The 19,799-nt window shown below is 37.9% G+C and overlaps 1 protein-coding gene across 2 annotated transcripts in view; it reads right to left on the bottom strand.

The window, feature by feature from the left end:
- Positions 1–19,799, bottom strand: part of SGO2 (shugoshin 2) — a 47,965-nt gene that overhangs the window by 20,973 nt on the left and 7,193 nt on the right. The window contains exons 2-6 of one of the 2 annotated variants that reach the window (XM_007113459.4): positions 8,663–8,930; positions 5,877–6,011; positions 3,539–3,714; positions 2,534–2,611; positions 1,741–1,826 (exon numbers count right to left, since the gene is read on the bottom strand). In XM_007113459.4, the coding sequence (XP_007113521.1) occupies positions 1,741–1,826; positions 2,534–2,611; positions 3,539–3,714; positions 5,877–6,009 (473 nt within the window). In that variant the 5' untranslated portion in view covers positions 6,010–6,011; positions 8,663–8,930. Of the gene's footprint in view, positions 1–1,740; positions 1,827–2,533; positions 2,612–3,538; positions 3,715–5,876; positions 6,012–8,144; positions 8,388–8,662; positions 8,931–19,799 lie in introns of those variants that run through there. The other variant, XM_007113460.4, reaches the window with a different exon arrangement.

Raw genomic sequence — 19,799 nt, 5'->3', positions numbered from 1 at the left:
TAACAACAGGAATTCTCATATATTGCTGTAGAAATGTAAACTGGCATAATCCCTTTAGAAAACTGTTTAGCAGTTCCTTCCAAAGCCAAATACATATAAACCCAGCAATTCTACTCCTAAGTATATACCAACAGAAATGTACACATATATTAATCAAAAAGCAGATACAAGGTAGAATTATTTACAATAGACCAAACCTAGAAAAAAAACTAAAAACAGAAGGATGGATAAATTATGGAATAATCATACAATGGACTACTACACAGCAATGAGAATGACTGATCTACAACTACATAGGACAATATGGATGAAATCTCACGAACACAATGTTGAGTTAAAGAAGCCAGAGACCAAAATCATACATCCTGTATGATTTCATTATAGGAAATTCAAAACTAGGCAAAATTAATGAATCTACAATGTTAGTAGTCAGGATAATATTTATCCTTGGGTGGGTGATGAGTAGTGACTGGCAAGGGGCACAAGGATATCTGAGGTACTGGTAATAATCTGTTTCTTGGTCTGGGTGTTGGCTATACCATATAGTGTTCACTGTGAAAATTCACCATTCTCTAAAGAGTTTTGCACTTTTCTAAAATGTACATTATACTTCAAACAAAAGTTTACTTAAAAAACACAATAAAATTTTCTGGAGGGCAAGTTAACACTTGATTCATACATTTACATGAAATAACGCATGCATAATGACAGCCAAGATAGTCTTGAAAAAGAACTGAGCACCTACAAGACAACAAAATGTACTATTTTAAAACTATATTAATTAAAATGTACAGGTGCAATGTGGCACCAGTACAGAATAGACAAAACAATGGAACAAACTGGAATGAATAGAAAATGACACAGTGGATAAAAGAATTTTTTTTTACTATAGTACAGATACCACTTCAATACATAAGTGCACTTTGTACACTTAAAAAAATGCATTAAACCTATAATTTATGTAACAGAAAGAACATTGTCTAAAAGAGACAAGACAATTCTGATCAATGCTATTAATTCAGTGAGTCATTTTACCTCTCTGGACCTCAGTAACTGTCCTTAAAAGTGATAGGTTTGAAATAGGGTATTTACTAAGATTATAATCAAATTAATCAAGAAATGGGAATTTTGGTCAGGAGAATAGTAATGATGAAAGTTAATTTTAAAGTCTGAGTAGTATGCAAGATAATAAAGGTAGAAATAGTTATAAGATTTACCCAGCAGAAAACATGAGGCCAGTGGTGACCTGGAGGAAAAGAAAGAACTGAAGAGTAGCAGGATTCTATAGATGACCTTGGTTATTGAATTGATGGGTAAGTTTCCTTGGAGCCCTGGAAATACAACCTGTAGCAAGATACCACGAACCATCTCATTTCTACCCTAACAGGCAACTACAGGTTGATGAAACCTGAACATTGCATAACACACAGAGATTATGTTGTATGAAAATCTAAGTATTCTGAACCAGTGTGTAATTCAAACCTATGTAACTCAAGGTCTACCTGTGGCTCTTTCTTCTCTAGAAACTATGGGAAAGCTGAATATTATTTCAAAGTTTAAACTGAATTCTATTAGATTATATCTTCAATTTCTTTCACTGGTACAATATTGACAAGTGTTTCATTATTTATTTTTAAATGTTTTTCTGTTTCAAGGAAGCAAACCAAATAAAAACTTTTCGAAGTCCAATTCAGGTAAAAGTGCACCAGTCAGTATTTAGCCAAGTTTTGAAGCAATTACCTTGCAAATGGAAGACGCATCAATTTGCACTGTTTACTAACCCGTTTCTTCTTGCTACTTGGCAGAAGAAAGGGACTCTGATGGAACTATTTTTGAAAAGACAAAGAAAATGAAAATGAATGAAATTTCTAATCTCATTAGATCATGTTTGCCATTAAAGTACCAAATTATACAAGGATATTAACAGTAATAGAACAATTCTTGTGTTTAGCCTTCAATAGTTTAATGAGAATAATGTGATGATAAGGTTAAACAGTTCATCCTTAATCATGCCATACAAAGATAATCACTACTAATATTTTGGTATATAAACTCCCAAACTTTATTCTATGCCTATGAATAAATACACACGTCTATACTCATGCATATACAATATTTCTATATATACATTTGACCCTTGAAGAACATGGGGATCTAGGATCTACCTCTATTTTTTTCCCCAACAGTTTTTCGATTGTGTCCATCTTTTTAAAAATAATACTAATTCTTCCCTAATTTGAAATACGACTTTTCTACTAATATCTTTTATGTTTTTGAGTCTGTTTTGTCTTGTGTTCCACGAGCTGTCTAATCCTGTGTTACTTTTAATCAAAAGCTAATTTTTATATAAAAATTTCAATAACCTATTATATCAAATAATAATGTGCTGTTAGACAATTAAAATTAATATTATCTCCATTCCTTGGTACAAAGTTTAAGATATGCATCTCTAACCTTGATGCTACTTAACTAATCTCAATTATCCTCAGTAATGCTAAAAATATTACACTATTTAGACACAAATTCTACTTACCTCAGAAAGAGTGCTCATTTCAATTGCAGTTATCAAGTTATTGTTCATGAGTGCTTCTATTTCTATAAGCTTCTTATTCTGAAATAAAGAAAGAGCCTTCGAATCAACTAAGATTTGGAGTTTATTATACCATACATTTACAAATACCATCAGTTGAGAAGACTTAAAAAATAACAGATCACATTAGGCTAAAAAGGTGCTACACTGCGTAGTTCAAACAGACACAGACACATACGCACACGTTTTGAATGCTTTTGAGCTATCAATCATAAATTTTCCTAATTTTTTTTTTTGGCAGCACCACGCAGCATGTGGGATCTTAGTTCCCTGACCAGGGATCAAACTCGAGCTCCCTGCATTGGAAGCACAATGTCTTAGCCACTGAACTGCCAGGGAAGTCCCTTCCTACAGTTTTTAATCTTCTCATAATAATAATACATCATGTGGCAACTGAACACAGTTTGTCAGCCACAGGAATTTAACCTCCAAGAAGTATAGTAAGTCATTTTTCCATTTTAAATTAATTTCTACTCATTTTGGAGTTAGAGCTATAGCTGTAGCTGTCACCTAGCTAAGCACTGGCTCTTACTGCCCTGCTGTGGACAGAGTTGGAAGTTGGAAGGAAAAGCAAGGACTACAATCTTCATTCTACTTGGCTTGCAGCCAGTGGAATGTTGCCATTAAGAGAGAATACAAAGAGGGAAATTCCCTCCTTTCAATTCACTGGAGGAATTATGCCCATCTTCTTAAAATATATTAATGTATCAAGTTTTGCTTACGATAAGCAATCAAATGTTGATCAAGGTATTATATTAGTTTGCAGAGCCACAAGTACACATTTAGAATGTAGATTCAAGACACCTATTTTATTACCCATTAACAGTTTGTCCATTAACATGGCACACTCTTTCAATAATTTTTTTACATTAATTACAGGTTTGAAAAACATTTAGAGCTTCTAAAATAATACAGTTTTAGAATTCGAACACAATATAGTTTCCATACCAAATTATTTAGCTTTAGACGAAGAAATGTGTTCTCAAAATTCAGTTTCTCCACTTCTTTTTGCAATAGCATCTTTTCAGTTGTAATTCTTCGAGAATTCTCTTTCTCTCTGCTAAGAGCCTGAGCTAATGCCCTGTTGTTGTGTTTTAAAGAAATTTTGAAAATAGAAGAATTGTCTGTAAAAGAAATTGTAAAAGTTAATATTGAACATCTTAATACATTTTCATATTCCTTAATAAAACTACTTTGGACAAAACATATTTCACTTTGTAAGTTTTAGCTGAAGTTAGAAAAGAAGAGCATGACAACACAGATGGAATTTTGAAAAAAATGTACCCAGAGTTTGGAGCTGAAGAAATAAAAGCTAGATAGAAGGTGAATAAGAGTTGTGAGAAATGCAGAATGTTTGTGAATACAGAGTTAGGAATAAGAGGACTCTAATATAGACACAGTATTCTAGATAATAAGATCAGTCACAAAAACTAAATCTTGATACTTGTTGTTCTGCCTTCCTTCCTACCCTTGACTAGGAGGTAGAATGGAGAAGCTGATCCCACAGCTCTAACTAAAGATGTCCTAGAGAAATTAGGGTAGCCAATCTGTGAAAATTTTAGAGCCAGTTTCTGTGGCTCCATAACTGAACAAATTAATGCTCCCAAAGTCCATTTTTCAAAACCTCAAGTAGAAAGGCAGCATACTTACTGTAATTTTGGACAGATCATCTAAACCCTGTGGGATCATCTACCTCCACCTTAGATATCCTACCTCTTATTTCTAGGTATCTACTGCAATCTAAACTTGACCTCTTCTCTTTACAAGTACTATGTAAATATAATTTTTTTATTTTATTTTATTTATTTTTATTTTTATTTTTTTTGTGGTATGCGGGCCTCCCTCTGTTGTGGCCTCTCCCATTGCGGAGCACAGGCTCCGGACGCGCAGGCTCAGCAGCCATGGCTCACGGGCCCAGCCGCTCCGCGGCATGTGGGATCCTCCCAGACCGGGGCGCGAACCCGGTTCCCCTGCATCAGCAGGCGGACGCGCAACCACTGCGCCACCAGGGAAGCCCCTATAATTTAAATCAGAATGCTTTCCCGTTGTTAGCAAAAGAAATTTAATTGTGAATTCCTTGGTAACGCTCACCTTACATATAGCGTTCCCTTAGTACACCTAAAGCATAATTATATTTTCATAATTTTGATTTACATGTCACTATTCAATAACACATCCCGTGGATTTAAAGTTATAGTATATGTAATATGTTTTATAATAGTAATATACATTTTTATATAATAGTATTAATAGTTATAGTAATAGTAATGGTAATAATAGTTTATAATACTAATAATATTTTTTTAAATACTACCTAGATATCAAGAACCCCAAAATTTATGTCAGGGACAGCCTGGGCGTCTAAAAAAACCAGTCCAAAAAGTACTTTATTTTTGGCACAAAGAAAGTAGATTCAGACAGCCACCTTTGATATCAAGTGGAAATAGACTAGAACCAGTTTAGGACTTCCAGAAGCTAAAGGTTAATAACATTTTCCTGTTGCACTCCTCAGACTCACTGTATTCCTTCCTAGCAGTGGGCGTGCAATGGTCCTGCCAAAGAGAATAGGAAACTGCCACTATAGAAAGTTGTCTAATACAAAAGATGGTCCGAGAGACCTGGGTAGGAGCAACATTACGATTTAAAGATACTCAGGAGGCTGGGCTATTTCACAAGGCACACTACTTTTCACACGTGCTGATCAACAGGAAACCTCCCCCAATCCTGCTAAGATGGAAATGAATCATTGAGATAATTTTCAGAAGTAATGAAAATTTATTTTGGGGTGTTTCCCTGACTTTTTTTTTTTTTTTTGCCTTCTGACATCTTAGCTCCAGAATCCATGAAACACCATCTCCAAAGAGCTCAGTGCCCTCAGGATGAGCTTTGGTTACATAAAATCAACCACTACAGCACACTATCTGGGCCAACCACCTCTAGATTACCCATCATCCAAATGCTGCAACATGTCAGAAGGACAAGCCGTCACTTTTTTTTCAGCTCTTTTTCAGAAATGTCACGTTGGTATTTTCTTTGCAGTGTAGGAGGTAGCTGCCTTGGGCCACCCCAGCCTCACTGCTGAAAATTCAGCTGTCACCACTGACAGTAAATCTTCATAACCACCCAACTAACAGGAGTTGAAGGAGATAGGAAGAATTGAATAGAGTCTCATTTAACAAAATAGTCATTTTAGTCATTTTCTATACTTGAAAAAGTAACAAATACTATATCAATTCTCCAGAAAAAAGTAAAAATGTGAGTATACTTTAAGACTAATAACACTTACTTATTATTTTTGTTTTGATTTTTGAAGCAAGAGAAACATTCAACTTAGCAGCCTTTGAAATTCTTTTCTCTTTCACATGTCTTTTAATTCCTGAGGTAAAAAGTGAACCAGTTTCCATCACTGGGTACTCCATCACTGAAGTAAAAAAAGAAAGAAAGAAAGCAGGAAATCATAGTATTGATTAATAAAGGGAAAAAGGATAACTGATAAATATATTCTAAGAAGTAAATCATGACTTAAATAATATACTTTGTACATAAGTATTTGCAGAACCCTTCATATAACATCTGAAAGTATGACTATAATCAAAAGTGGTTTAAAAGTAGAATCCTAAAAAGGTAAATGACTTTGTTTTTTCATTCAAACCTATATATCACTATATCTGCCTGCCAGGAGCTAGGCTAGGCACTGGGGACAAAAAACAGGATACAGCTGCATAGGAATGCATAGTCATGGAATGCACAGTCCAGTGTGGGCACAGACTCTATTGTGATACAAAGTAAGAAGTGTAACCTTAGAGACATGCGCAGAAGAGATATACCTAATCCTATGGGGACTGTTCCCACTTCATCCTCGGACATATACTCCATTTCTCTTCAGCCTTTACAGCAAAACTCCTTAAAAAAAATTGCCTATACTCAGTTTCCAATCTTCTTGTAACCCTATTTCACACAGGCTTTCACTCAATTCCAACAAAACTGCTTTTGCCAAGGTTTCTAATGACCTCCACACTGCTAATCTAATGGTCAGTTCTCAGTCCACATCTAACTTGATCTAAGAGCAGCATTTAATGTGGTTAATTCCTGTTTCCTCCTCAAAAACGATATTTCCTCAGCTACCAGAACACCAAACTCCTGGGTTTTTTTTTTTTTTTCCCTAGCTAACTAGCTGCTTCTTTCCAGTCTCTTTTACAGATTCTTCCAACCTATAATAAGTTCTCTCCTTGGATTTCTTCTCTTTATCTACCCTCAATCTTTTGGTATATTTTATGTATTTAAGTCATGGCTTAAAATACTACCTAGATATCAAGAACCCCAAAATTTATGTCCTCTGTCTGGATCTCTTCCCTGAACTTCCCTGGATTCATATAGTTGTCTACTCCACAATTCCACTTGGATAACTAAAATAGCATATCAAACTTAACCTGCCCAAACCTGCTTCACTCAGAACCTTCCCCACTTCAGTTAATGGCAACTCTATCCTTCCAGTTGCTCTAGTCAAAAATCTCTCACATCCCAATTTACCTTCACAATGCATTTAGAATCTGACGACTTCTCAGTATCTCCACTGCTACCAACCTAGACTAAGGCACTAACACGTCTCACCTGAATTATTTCAATAGCCTCTTACCTCCCTACTTCCACTCCTACCCTCACTACAGCGTATTAATCTATACTATCTAAAACTCTCCACCATCTGCTCTTCTTCCCCTTTCTATAACTTTAAACCCCTCCTTCTCTCCCCCCTAGTCCATTTCTCTCAAGCCACAGTGGCCACCAAGATCTAACTGCTCCTGACATATGCCAGGCATTCTTCAGCTTCAGGTCCCTTGTATTGGAGTACCCATTCCAGGGTGACTTACCACACAGAGATTGAGGTACAGTCATTCCTTGGTATTTGCAGGGTACTAGTTGCAGGACTCCCACAGATACCCAAATCCACCATGCTCAGGTCCGTTATATAAAATGGCATAGTATTTACATATAACCTGGGCACATCCTTCTGCATAGTTTAGATTACTTATAGTACCTAATACAATGTAAATAGTTGTAAATGCAATATAAATGTTATGTAAATAGTTGCTCGGCAATTAGCAAATCAAACTTTGCTTTTTGGAACTTTCTGGAATTTCCCCCAATTTTTTCCATCAGTGATTCAGTTGGTTGAAGGAGATGATTCGGAACCCGAGAGTCGGACAGGAGAGCTGACTGTATTATAAATAGTGGTTAGACTGTGTTGGTGCCCCATTTCTAATACTTCATAGCTACGTGATCCTAGCATCTCGAAGTCTCAATTTCCAGACTTAGAAAATTATAAAAAGTCAGAGCATCTCACTGTAGGGACTTAATGAGCCAACACATATACAGTGCCTAGTACTGGACGTAGCACAGAGCGCTCACTGACATTACCTATGTATTATTACTCTGTAGCTCTTGTCTGGCTAGCATCTCGGCTAAAGCAGAACTACTCAATCCCACATCCAATTCTCCTGAATTGGATTCCTCATCTAGAAAAATCATAGTCCTTATGTGCCTACCAAAATCCTACCTGTGCGTCAAGACCCAGTTCTGTTTCTAAGTTCTTCCCAGTCGTCTATCACCGCTTCGCCTTCAGTCAGTCTCCCTTTTAATCGAGCACTCCAAAGGAAAGGGCTCCTCCAAGAACTTGAGTAAGCAGTCTCTAACATTCATTCAGCCTATTTACTGAGCGCTCACAGTGAGCCAGATACTGTTCTAAATGCAGTAGAGCAGTCATATAGACAGAAATCCCTTCCTACAGGAGCTGGGTTTCTGCCTGGCGGCTGGCCCCCCTAACGGAGCTCAAATCCCAGGGGCAAGAAGCAGTGACTTAGATCCAAACCAGGGCCTTCCTCAAGAAGCCCCTCCGGGCCGAGACTGGGCCTGGGGGCCGGGAGACCTGAGGCGGAGTGGGCAGGGCCGCGGGCCGCGCGCGGCTTGGCGGACCAGAGACCCGGGAGGGCAGCGCCGGGAGGTTCGGCTCGGGAAGGGCATGGGTCCCGCCAGACAGGGCAAGGCCACGCCAAATGTCACAGGTCACTGACTTACCGCTTTTTCAGCGTGGTGGGACCACCACTCAGATCTCGGAGCCCAGCGCTTGGGGCCAGGGCTTGGGTTTAAACTCCGTAGCCGTTAGCGGTTGCCTCGTCAGCCAATCAGGTCCCGAGAAGGCGGCGCAAAGCAGCTTGGTTACCAGGAAGTGGGAGGTGGAAGGGGCGGGACCTCGCCGCGGGCGATGGAAGGGGGCGTGGCCAGGCAAGCCAGGGGTGACTCAGCCTGGGTGCAAGGCTTTGAGCAGGTTCTGTTGCGCTGTCTCCTAATGTTTTTGAAAAAGAAAACGCTCCTTTGACAAAGCTACCTTTGTCAGTCAGATGTTTGAAAGGCTTGACAGCCACCTGAAGCCTGTTGGAAAGTTTTTATTATTATTGACGTTACTGTGAGACTGCCCGTCCACATTTTACCAGTTCTTCTGCATCTTTACACTATGATGCCAGCAGCGTCATTTGGTTTCCACTTAAAAGCTCCCCCCATTTTTCTTTTAACTTTTCGAGGGGAAAGAGGCAATGAAATTTCGTTGAAAATCCTGGATCTCATTAATACTTAGGTCTTATACTAATGGTTTGTTTTAGCTAAATATACAAAAATGGCATTTTCTGTGATTCAGAGCTGCACAAAAATATATATTACTCACTCTATGTTACAGGTCAATTAGCTTAGTTTCCTTTCACAAGTGACTTTCATAATCCATACAAAGAATTTAGAAAAACTATAGAGAGAATAAAATTTCCTCTTTCTATGCCATTAGACTGAAAACGAAAATAGCTTGTTAAATCTAGGTTTTAATAATTATACAGTGATGCAGTCAACTTCATATTCTTGTCAATATTTTGTTCATTTGGGGACATTTGAGAATCACAACTTTCCATTTTACTTTACAGAATCTAGACAAATGATGCAAAACATGGTTTTGAGTTAGATCTTAAATATATTTCAAGATTGGTCACCATAGAGATCTAGCTATGTGAGTCTTATGTAAGTAGAACAGTTTTTATTGATTGGCCGCCTGCTAAAATAAGTCTGTACTACAGTAAAAACTTCAATAATAGTGGTTTAAAATGAAATATATCGATTATAGAAATTTCTGGTTATCAAGGGGTTAACTAGCACTCTATCTTGTGTACCCAGCCTGACACATTAAATGCTCAATATATATTATGTGTACCTTATTTCAGAGCAGTTCAGGGAATTTCATGAACCAAATGCCTGTAAATTATAAAAAGCTCTTGAAAATGTAAATTCTTATCATACAAAATCATAAACCTAAAAAGTGTAATTGACTGGGCTGAATTTAACCTGACCTCAGCTTGCTTTTAGGTCATTTGCCTCTTGGGTGGAGGCAAATGGATAGAGCCAGAAGCCCTGGGCTAGGAGTGTGAAGATACAGTTAGATGTATCTTGAACACACATTACCTTTGGGTTCTTTGTTCCAAGCTCCTTATCTATAAATTAAATGAGCTCACAGTTGTGTTGGGATACTTTCCTGCACAGGGCACTGATTTTGCTCCTCTCCATCTCCTTAATTTTCATACTCATTAGTTACCTAATTTTCTCTACCTAGGAGTAGATTCCAGTCAATTAAAATTTGATTGTCCTGACCCATACCCCAAACACACACCAAAAAAGAGGAAGGAGGGAAAGGGAAAAGAGGAAAGCTTCCTGCCAAACAACAATAAGAATGAACAATCCTCTTTACCGTCTCAGCACTACTAAAACAAAAATCATCCAAGAAAAACAGTCCCTGAACAGGAGCCACATAGAAGCACACTGCAAATCAATAAGCCAATAAAACAAAGTAGAAATAGTGTATGTATATTTTATTAAACCATCTGATCTGATAATCCATATCAATCTGGCAGGTTGAAAATTAGCCCAAGAAAAATTAACCTAATCTGATAGAAGCAGAAAAGGACACTGGGTTATTTAAAGTATTTCCGGAGAGTATAGAGATACAGGGTTGGAAAACAGGCAGGAACAGGGGCTCTGGCAGCGGACAAGGACCCAGCCACAGTCACAGCCTGTGAAGATGCTGCTGATCCTGCACAGCCAGCAGTGGCTTTGAATGCTGCTGTTGGGACCATCACTGCTGCTACCTCTGGGAAAAGTGGGCATACTGTATGGCAGTGCCCTCCACCCCTGCCACGTGGCATCACTAGCTCCTGTTGCTAGGCCTGGGTTGGGTGTGCCTGACTGGTCAAGCCTGGATCACAGGCTACAAACCCTAGCTGCAAGGGAGTCCTGAACATTCAGCCTGTATCTGGCTTTATCAGATTCTTAGTGAGAGGCCATCTCTGCCTCCCACCTAGACTCAGGAAGGGCATTTTGAGTTGGGCAACCAAAAGAATGACAAAGATTTGTTTCAGTGTTTGATGCTACCTTACTACATCCATTATTTCTATTCTCATTAATGAGAAGACTTCCTGCTATGCCCGGTGAGGGATAGGTAATAATTATAATTGCAACAGATAACATTTATCAAGTGCTTACCATTTCCTAAGCCCTGTGTCAGGCCCTTTATATGGCTTTTAAGTTGTCACAACAATCCTATGTGGTAGGTACTATTATTTCCTTTTTATGGTTGAGGAAACTGAGGCACAGAATATTTGAGTAACTTCTGCAAAGTTTAGTAAGCAGCATAGCTGGGATTTAAACCCAGGCAGTCTGGCCTGGGCCTCTTTGAAAGAGGATAAGTGACTTGTCATTTGCCACTTCGGTTTCGAGGCATGGTGTCCATCATGTGAATTTCATCAGGCTGCCTGCTTGCCAGCCTCCTCTTTTTCTTCAGTATACATTTTTGGGGAGTCCCTTTTGGTATTATGCTAGAGGTGAAGATCAATGAGGCTGATAGGCAAACTATCCATTCCCATACATTTCTATAAGTAGAGACTGGAGGTGATTTGAGACTGTTTCTTTGATTTAGGCAAGGACAGGGAAGATGTAATAGGCACACCAAGCATTCTTCTCTCTGCTCTAGGTATGTGTATGTGTGGAAGGAGGCTTCTCTGGGGAAGGATAAAATAATCAGGGGTCTTGGTCTATCATTTGTCTGGCTGCATAACCTCTAGCAGTAGTTCTCATTGCAGCTCTTTCACCTACACGACACTAGTCCACCATTTAAATGCTGGACTATATTGAGAGAGAGGGAGGGGGTGGGGGCAGTGTCTACTTCCCAACCTCTACTCTGTGCCTCCACAGGGAATTCCAAAAAGACTTAAGCATTTCTTTCCTCAAGATTTCCAGTGATAAAATTCAAATCGTACAAGCTGGAAGCTTGGGGAGGGATTGCAAAGTCAGCTGTTGTGCCCACTAGCTTTACTAAGGGGCTTACATTTACATGCACCATCCAACAACGCAGGGCCCTGAAGCCCACATCTCCAGAGTTCTCTCCATGAGGACATTCCCCTGGCTGTTGGAGAGGGTCCCAAGAGGTCTCCGTCCACACCCTCCCTTATCACATATCCCGTCTCCCTTCTCCTCCTCACTGCAAATGCGAAGGAATAGCAGCTGTGGATAATAATGAATTCTGCTGCTTTGAAGTCCCTTTGGGATGTGTAGGAGGTAACGTCCAGCAGACACACAGGTATAAAACGTGGAGCTCAAAAGAGATGTCTGGACTGGGGAGTCAGCAGTGAACAGTAACAGAAATCAGTGGAATCGATTAAGTTAAGGAGGGAGACTGTTTAGAAGCACAAGGAGAGTAGAAGGTAGAACCCTGGTAAGCATCAGTGCAAGGAGGAAAGATGAAAGGGCAGCAAGAAAGGCAGTGAGAGGGAGGAGGAGACATAGGCTTCACAGAGGCCAAGAGAGGAGCTCCTTTCAATGAGGAGACAGCCAACTTTGTCTTATGCAGCTGGAGATGTGGGCACAAACAGCTCTGGGGTTAACAGGATGCAGCAGAGAGGATGCAAAGATGAGAGAGCAGACAATTCTTTGAAGATGAAAAGAGAAGTGACAATAGCTCCGGGGCATCCAGGTGGAAGGAGGGTTTGTATTCTTTGCATAGGCTGGAGGAGGGGTTGGTAGAAAAGGAGAATGGATGATACAGGGTTGTGGAGCAGAGTTCCATGGATGCAGAGGTTGGAACAAGGGCTAAGCCATGGGCTGAAGGGTTGCCTCTTCCTCTGAGGCAGGAAGAAAAGATGAAAGACCAGATGTAGACATAGATGAGTTTAAAAACAAAAGTTTAGGGCTTCCCTGGTGGCGCAGTGGTTGAGAATCCGCCTGCTGATGCAGGGGACACGGGTTCGTGCCCCAGTCCGGGAAGATCCCACATGCCGCGGAGTGGCTGGACCCGTGAGCCATAGCCGCTGAGCCTGTGCGTCCAGAGCCTGTGCTCCGCAACGGGAGAGGCCACAACAGTGAGAGGCCCGCGTACCGAAAAAAAAAAAAACCACAAAAAACAAAAGTGCTTTGTAAGCTTTCAAAGTCATACGAATGTAAGACTATTACCTATCATTTTATTTAAAACAGTTGCTTCCTTAAAAAGCCATCTCTACATTTAAAACATTTTGATGCTTTAATTTAGTAAAAACTAAAGTTAGGGACATTATTTAGACAAGAACCAAAACTTCGCCATCTCTGTAAACAGTTTCTCTAACAGAATGAAAGGAAATAATTAGTTTGTGCCTAAAACTCTCAGCTGCTGTCATATCAACCACTAAACAAGGTTAGAATCTCTTAAGATACAGTTAGTCATGGAAAGAAATATAAAAAGCACTGGGTTCAAACTCGGTTGCCTGCTGACTAAAACACTGTGGAATTTGAGAGGGAAAAGATAAATACACTAGATTGCAGATTTCTCCCAAAGTAAAAATTTAGACAATGAGTATAAATAAACTCAAACAAATAGGGTCATCAAATCAAATTTTTCTCAGCCAAGGCAGGAGCCTATAAGTAGCTAAATATTTATCGTAACAGTTGGCTGTAGAAAATTTGCTACATTCACCGTTAAAGCAAATATGAAGTACTTTTCTCAATTAAAGGACAACTCATAATTTTTTAAACTCACAAAACATCATGTATCTTCTCTATCATCCTTATTTTATTAGGGTTGATGACATAGGTGGTTTTCTTAAGATCATATTTGCCATTTTAATGTGTAAGTAATGCACTATATAGAGAGTGGTAGAAGTTAGAAAAAAGGATAAACAGCTAATAGGTGCTAGGTCCTATGAGGTTATAATGATGGAAAGTTTGAGCTGTCAAAGAATTTTAGAGACAACCAGATCTGACACATAACAATGATAACAACACAAGGTGTTCCAGGTTCATTGCCACAACAGTAGCAAAGGAAAGAATGATTCCTATTTGGTTGTAGATCCAGGAAGCCACACAGGGGACAGTTCATGTGACCTGGAGGTTGTGGTAGGTTGAAAAAATGCCCCCCCCCCACAAAGATATATTGACTTCCTGATCCCTGGAACTTGTGAATGTTACCTTATAAGGCAAAACCATGGATGCTACCTTATTTTGCAAAAGAGTCCTTGAAGATTTAAGGATTTTGAGATGAGGAGATTATCCTGGATTATCAGATGAGCCCTAAATCTCACCACTAGTGTCCTTATGAGAGACAGGCAGAGAGAAATTTGACACACAAACTCACATGCAGAGAAGGATGGAATAGAAAGAGCTGCAGCCACAATCTCAGCAATGCCAAGTCACCAGAAGCTGGAAGAGGCAAGAAACAGATTCCCCTAGAGCCTTCAGAGGGAGTGCAGATATGCTGACCCCTTGATTTTGGACTCTTGGCTGCCAGAATTGTGAGAGAATAAATTTCTGTTGCTCTAAGCCACCCTATTTGTGGGAATCTGTTATAGTAGCCACAGGAAACTAATACGGGGGTCTTGAAGGATGAGGAGGGTTTCACCAGATGAGAACTACAGCATGTGGAAAGGGGCAGTTTATTTTGAGAGAAGGGTAGTATAAAGGCAATAATATGGATAAAAATGAGTAAATTTTCTAACGAATAGTTCAACTCAGGTATGATGTAAATATAGAGGGCTAGGTAGGAAAAGAAAGATGGGGCAGTTATTTTGCAATAAGGACACAGGTACATTTTTGAGCAGAAAAAGGACATAATCAGCGCTATGCAGAAGGTATACTTCTATCAGCTTGCAGAAAGGTTTCTGGACTTGTTAGAATAATTTACAGACAGTCTATATAACATGGAATTATATGTACATTTTTTAATCTTTTATTTTGAAATAAACTTGTATTTTTATTATAATACTTTTTATTCTGACAATTTCACTCTATAGACTCCTTTAATCTGGAAAAGTTACAAATTCTTATTTTGTCTTTCATGACCTTGACATTTTTAAGAGTACAGGCCAACTAAATTATAATGTCATTCTATTTGGGATTGTCTGATATTTCCTCAGGATTAAATTCAGGTTCTTATTGGGCAAAAATACCATGGAAGTGATGTTGAGTTCTCAGTATATATCAAGAGCACATAATGTTGGTTTGCAACATTACCTTGATCACTTGATTTAAGTACTGTCTGCCAGGTTTCTCCACTGTAGACTTGCTATTATTTCCTTTATGATTAATAAGAATCTGGTAGGGAGACATGTTGAGTGTATATAACTATTCTGCTACTAATCAAAATTTCACTCACTAGTTTTAACATCTACTGATGTATCTTGCCTGAATCAAGTATTTCTGTGATAGTTGCCAAATGGTGATTTTTCTAATTTTATTATTTCTTTTACTGATTGCAAGAGATTTCCTCTCCACCCCTATCTGTCTGTATACCTATCCATCCATCAATATGGGCTCATCTATCAGTATTTATCACCACCTATCAGTATTTATCAGTATGGACTCATGGAGTCTTATTTTATTCAATAGATTATAATCTATTACTATCATAATTAATTTTCACAAGCCAATGGTCCCATGTTTGGCCAGTAGCCCTTCAAGATGATTCCTGTGTCCCTTTGACAGTCCCCATCATTCACTGAACACTCTTACTTTCTGAAACAGCAGGTTATTTCTGCCTCATTTTGTACTTTCTCAGTCCCAGCCTCAGTCAATCGACCATTTCACCAAGAAGCTCTGCTTCCTTTTACTGGAGAATGGGGCAGAATGAGTTTAGAAACCAAAATCTAGGCACTTGATATGCCCATTGCTACTGGGGTGTCATTGGTTCTAAATTTACTCAGGGGACAGAGCTTGAAAATCTATATACATTTGTATATACGTACATGTATGAATATAAACATATCCACATTTCTTTCTTCCTATCTATCCACCTATCCATCTATCTATCTAGTCTATCCATCATCTATTTTAAAACCCATGCATTCACACCAATACTTTCCATTCCAGATAAAAACCATAGGGTTCATTCTAGCATTTTCCTTTTTAATGTATATAACTACTTTTCTAACAGTGAGAAATTTGGTTCCTATTATTTACAATATATTTACTTTTTGCTCAGTCCTAGAATACATAGAAAGTAACTTCAGAGTTGCTACCCCATACCTCTGTGAAAGCTTAACTAGACTTGAAAATTTATTTACTATTTTTAAAAAAATATTAAGTTTAAGGGTATGTCATCAAATACAGTGATCTAAAGTTACTTGGATTCATCAGTTTTCCCCCTCGCTTAAGTGTGACTACGCTGTTCATTTGAATTATGGTTAGGTTTACTTAGGTCTACTTGTATATAGTTTTAGAGTTTTTCCCTATCTTTATGTGCATGTATGTTTATTTTCTTATGTTTTAGTATGCGAAACATTACTAGTTTCAAAAGCCAGAACTTTATAAATAGGTGTATTCAAAAGTGTCACTCTCTTCCTTTCTTCTTTCTGTTTCTCACTCCTAATTCCTTACCACCTGTGTTAGTTTCCTATTGCTGCTGTAACAAATTACCACAAACTTAGTAGTTTAAAACAACAGAAATATATTCTTTGATAGTTCTGGAGGCCATTAGTTTGAAAGGAGTCTTATGGGGCTAAAATCAAGGTGACAGCAGGAGCAAGCTCCCATGGAAGCTCTAGGGGAGAATCTGTTTCCTTGCCTTTTCCAGTGTCTAGAGCTGCATTCCTTACATTCCTCAGCTCCATTTTCAGAACCAACAGCATAACATCTTCTGACTCTGCTTCCCTCTGTTTCCATCACAAGACTTTCTCATCTGCCTGTAGTCAAATCTCCCTCTTCCTGCCTCTTATAAGGATACTTGTGATTACATTCAGGAACTACCTCGATAATCCCAGATAATCTCTCCATCTCAAGATACCTTATTTATTTGTTTATTTATTTATTTTTTGGCCGTGCCACAGGGCATGCGGGACCTTAGTTCCCCTACCAGAGAATGAACCCTTGCACCCTGCACTGGAAGTGGAGAGCCCTAACCACTGGACTGCCAGGGAATTCCCTCAAGGCACCTAATTTAATGATATCTACAAAGACCCTTTTTCCATATAAGGTAACATTCACAGGTTCCAGGGTGGCCATTTTTGGTGGCCACTACTTAGCCAACTATAGGTATCTAATCTTAATAGTTTCTTGTTTATGCTTCCTGTGTTTCTATTTGTACAAATGATTAGATACATGTATGTTTTCTCACTTCCCATTCTTTCTTACCAAAAGGTGACATAGTATAAAAACGCTTGCATTTTGTCTTTTTCACTTAACAAAATATCCTGGAAATCACTCTACATTAGTTCAGAAAATGTCTTACCAAAAGGTGACATAGTATAAAAACGCTTGCATTTTGTCTTTTTCACTTAACAAAATATCCTGGAAATCACTCTACGTTAGTTCACAGAAAATGACCTCATTCTTTTTACACCTTCAGAGTACTCTGCTGTATGGATGTACCACAGTTTATTCACACACTCTCCTATGTATCTCCTAGGGATTTAGGTTTTTTCTGATATTTTGCAATTACAAATAATACTACAATGACTAACTTTGTGTATAGAATTTTCATACTGTTGGAGTTGTAGCATCGGGGTAGATTTAATTTGCATTTCACTTATAATGAGTGATTTTTGAAGATATTTTCATATTTTTGAGAAATGTGTATGTGCAAATTGTCTCCCTGTTAATAATTTGTCTCTTATCATTGCTTATTTTTTGTAGTTCAAGAGTTTTTTTTTAACATACTCAAATGTATCAATTTTATTTTTTATTGCATCTGAATTTCAAGTCATAGTTAGAAAGTCTTTTCCTACATCCAGGCTATAGAGAAAATCATACATGGTTTCTTCTAGTACTTACAAGGTTTCATCTTTGACATTTATATCCCTGGTCCATTTGGAGTTTATTCTTGATTATAATGTGAGACTTGGTTCTAATTTTATCTTTCTCCAAATAGCAAACCAGTTGTCCCACCAGTATTTATTAAAATGTCCATCTTTTCCCAAGTGATTTGAGATACCATGTTTGTCACATACTAAATTTCCATATGTATTTGAATCTATTTCTGGGACTTCCTATTTTATTACACTGGTCTATTTGTCAATTTATGCACCAGTACCATGAGTAGATAAACAAACCAGATTTACAGTGTATTTTAACAACTGGTAGGGCTAGTATCCCTCATAAACTTTTCTTTTTCAATGTTTTCCTGGCTATTTTTTCATGCTTATTTTTCCTCATAAACTTTAATAACAACTTGTGTAACTCCATAAAAATCTTATTGGTACTTGTTAAATTTATAAAATAACTTAGATAAAACTGGTATCTTTATGACATTAAGGAATGTCTTTCATTTGTTTCAAGTCTGTTTTTGTATCTTTCAGGAGTGCTTTAAAATTTTTCTCATATAAGATTTGTACATTTCTTGATAACTTAATTCTAAAACATTTTATTTTCTGTTACTACTGTATTCTCTACTTTCAGGGTCCAAATTAAATTATCCATAAGATCTACCTTATTAATTATGCTATTCACATCTATATTTCTTTCCCTCACTTATTTTTTGTTTACTTGGTCTGCATGTACTGAAAGTGGCATATTAAAAGTTTCCTGCTACTAACGTATTTCTCTCCATGTTTCTTTGCATGTCCTATGATTTTTGCTTTATAAATGTGTTGCTGAGTTATTTGGTGAATAGAATTTATAACAGTTATATATTCATTGTGAATTGGGACATTAAAACATGTCCTCCTTTGTCTAATTTAATGCATTTTGGTTTAAATTCTACTTTGATATCAGGATCATAACCTCCACTTACTTATCATTTCCAGTTGCCTAGTAAACCTTTGCCCATTCTTTTAGTTTTAGACTTTCTGACATTCTGATTTAGGCATGTCTCATTTTCAGCAGCTTTCTTCGTGAATCAAATTGAAAATCTTTTTTCTTTGAATAAGTTAAACATATCCATATTTATTAATATGGCATATATTTAGTCCCACTGTCATATTATTTTAGGTTTAAATTATTTTATCTAATATTAATGACATTAATATTGTTATAGTTGTTACATTTCTTTCTGTACATAATGCTTTTTCCTTTTCCTTTTGATTTTTAAAGTTTCTTTTTGTATTTAGGAAACTTTGTAGTGTTATTCTAGTGGTTATCTTTGTCCTTATACCTTTTATAAAGCCCTTAGTTGTCTTTCTAACTTAACCTTTTATTATCTGATTTGTCAGTTTTAATATTATCCTTTAACCCCCACCTATTGCTATATCACAATCAATGAACTTATTCTACTTTCCTCTTTCTCTCTCCCTCCTCCCATTTTTACTTGCATTATTTCTGCTATATTAGAACCAGTTACACATTACATATAACATTATTCTTTGAGCTTTGTTCTCACCTGGTTTTAGTTTTAGGTCTACATTAAATATAGTGAATGATTGCCATCACGTCTTTTGATGAAGTTTTGCTACTTGGTTGAATGGAAATCACTTTTTCAAAGATTCTTCAAGAAAGGCTCATGTATACAAAATTCCCTGAATTTTTCATGTTAAAAACTCATTTTCAGGCTTCCCTGGAAAGTGACATAGTGGTTGAGAGTCTGCCTGCCGATGCAGGGGACACGGGTTCGTGCCCCGGTCCTGGAAGATCCCACATCCGTGGCTAGACCCGTGAGCCATGGCCGCTGAGCCTGCGCGTCCGGAGCTTGTGCTCCGCAACGGGAGAGGCCACAACAGTGAGAGGCCCGTGTACG

This window comes from Physeter macrocephalus, chromosome 2, assembly GCF_002837175.3.
Source record: "Physeter macrocephalus isolate SW-GA chromosome 2, ASM283717v5, whole genome shotgun sequence".
Lineage (NCBI taxonomy): Eukaryota > Metazoa > Chordata > Mammalia > Artiodactyla > Physeteridae > Physeter > Physeter macrocephalus.
Note: the sequence above shows the minus strand (reverse complement) of the source record. Positions and strands in the feature narration are given on the sequence as shown.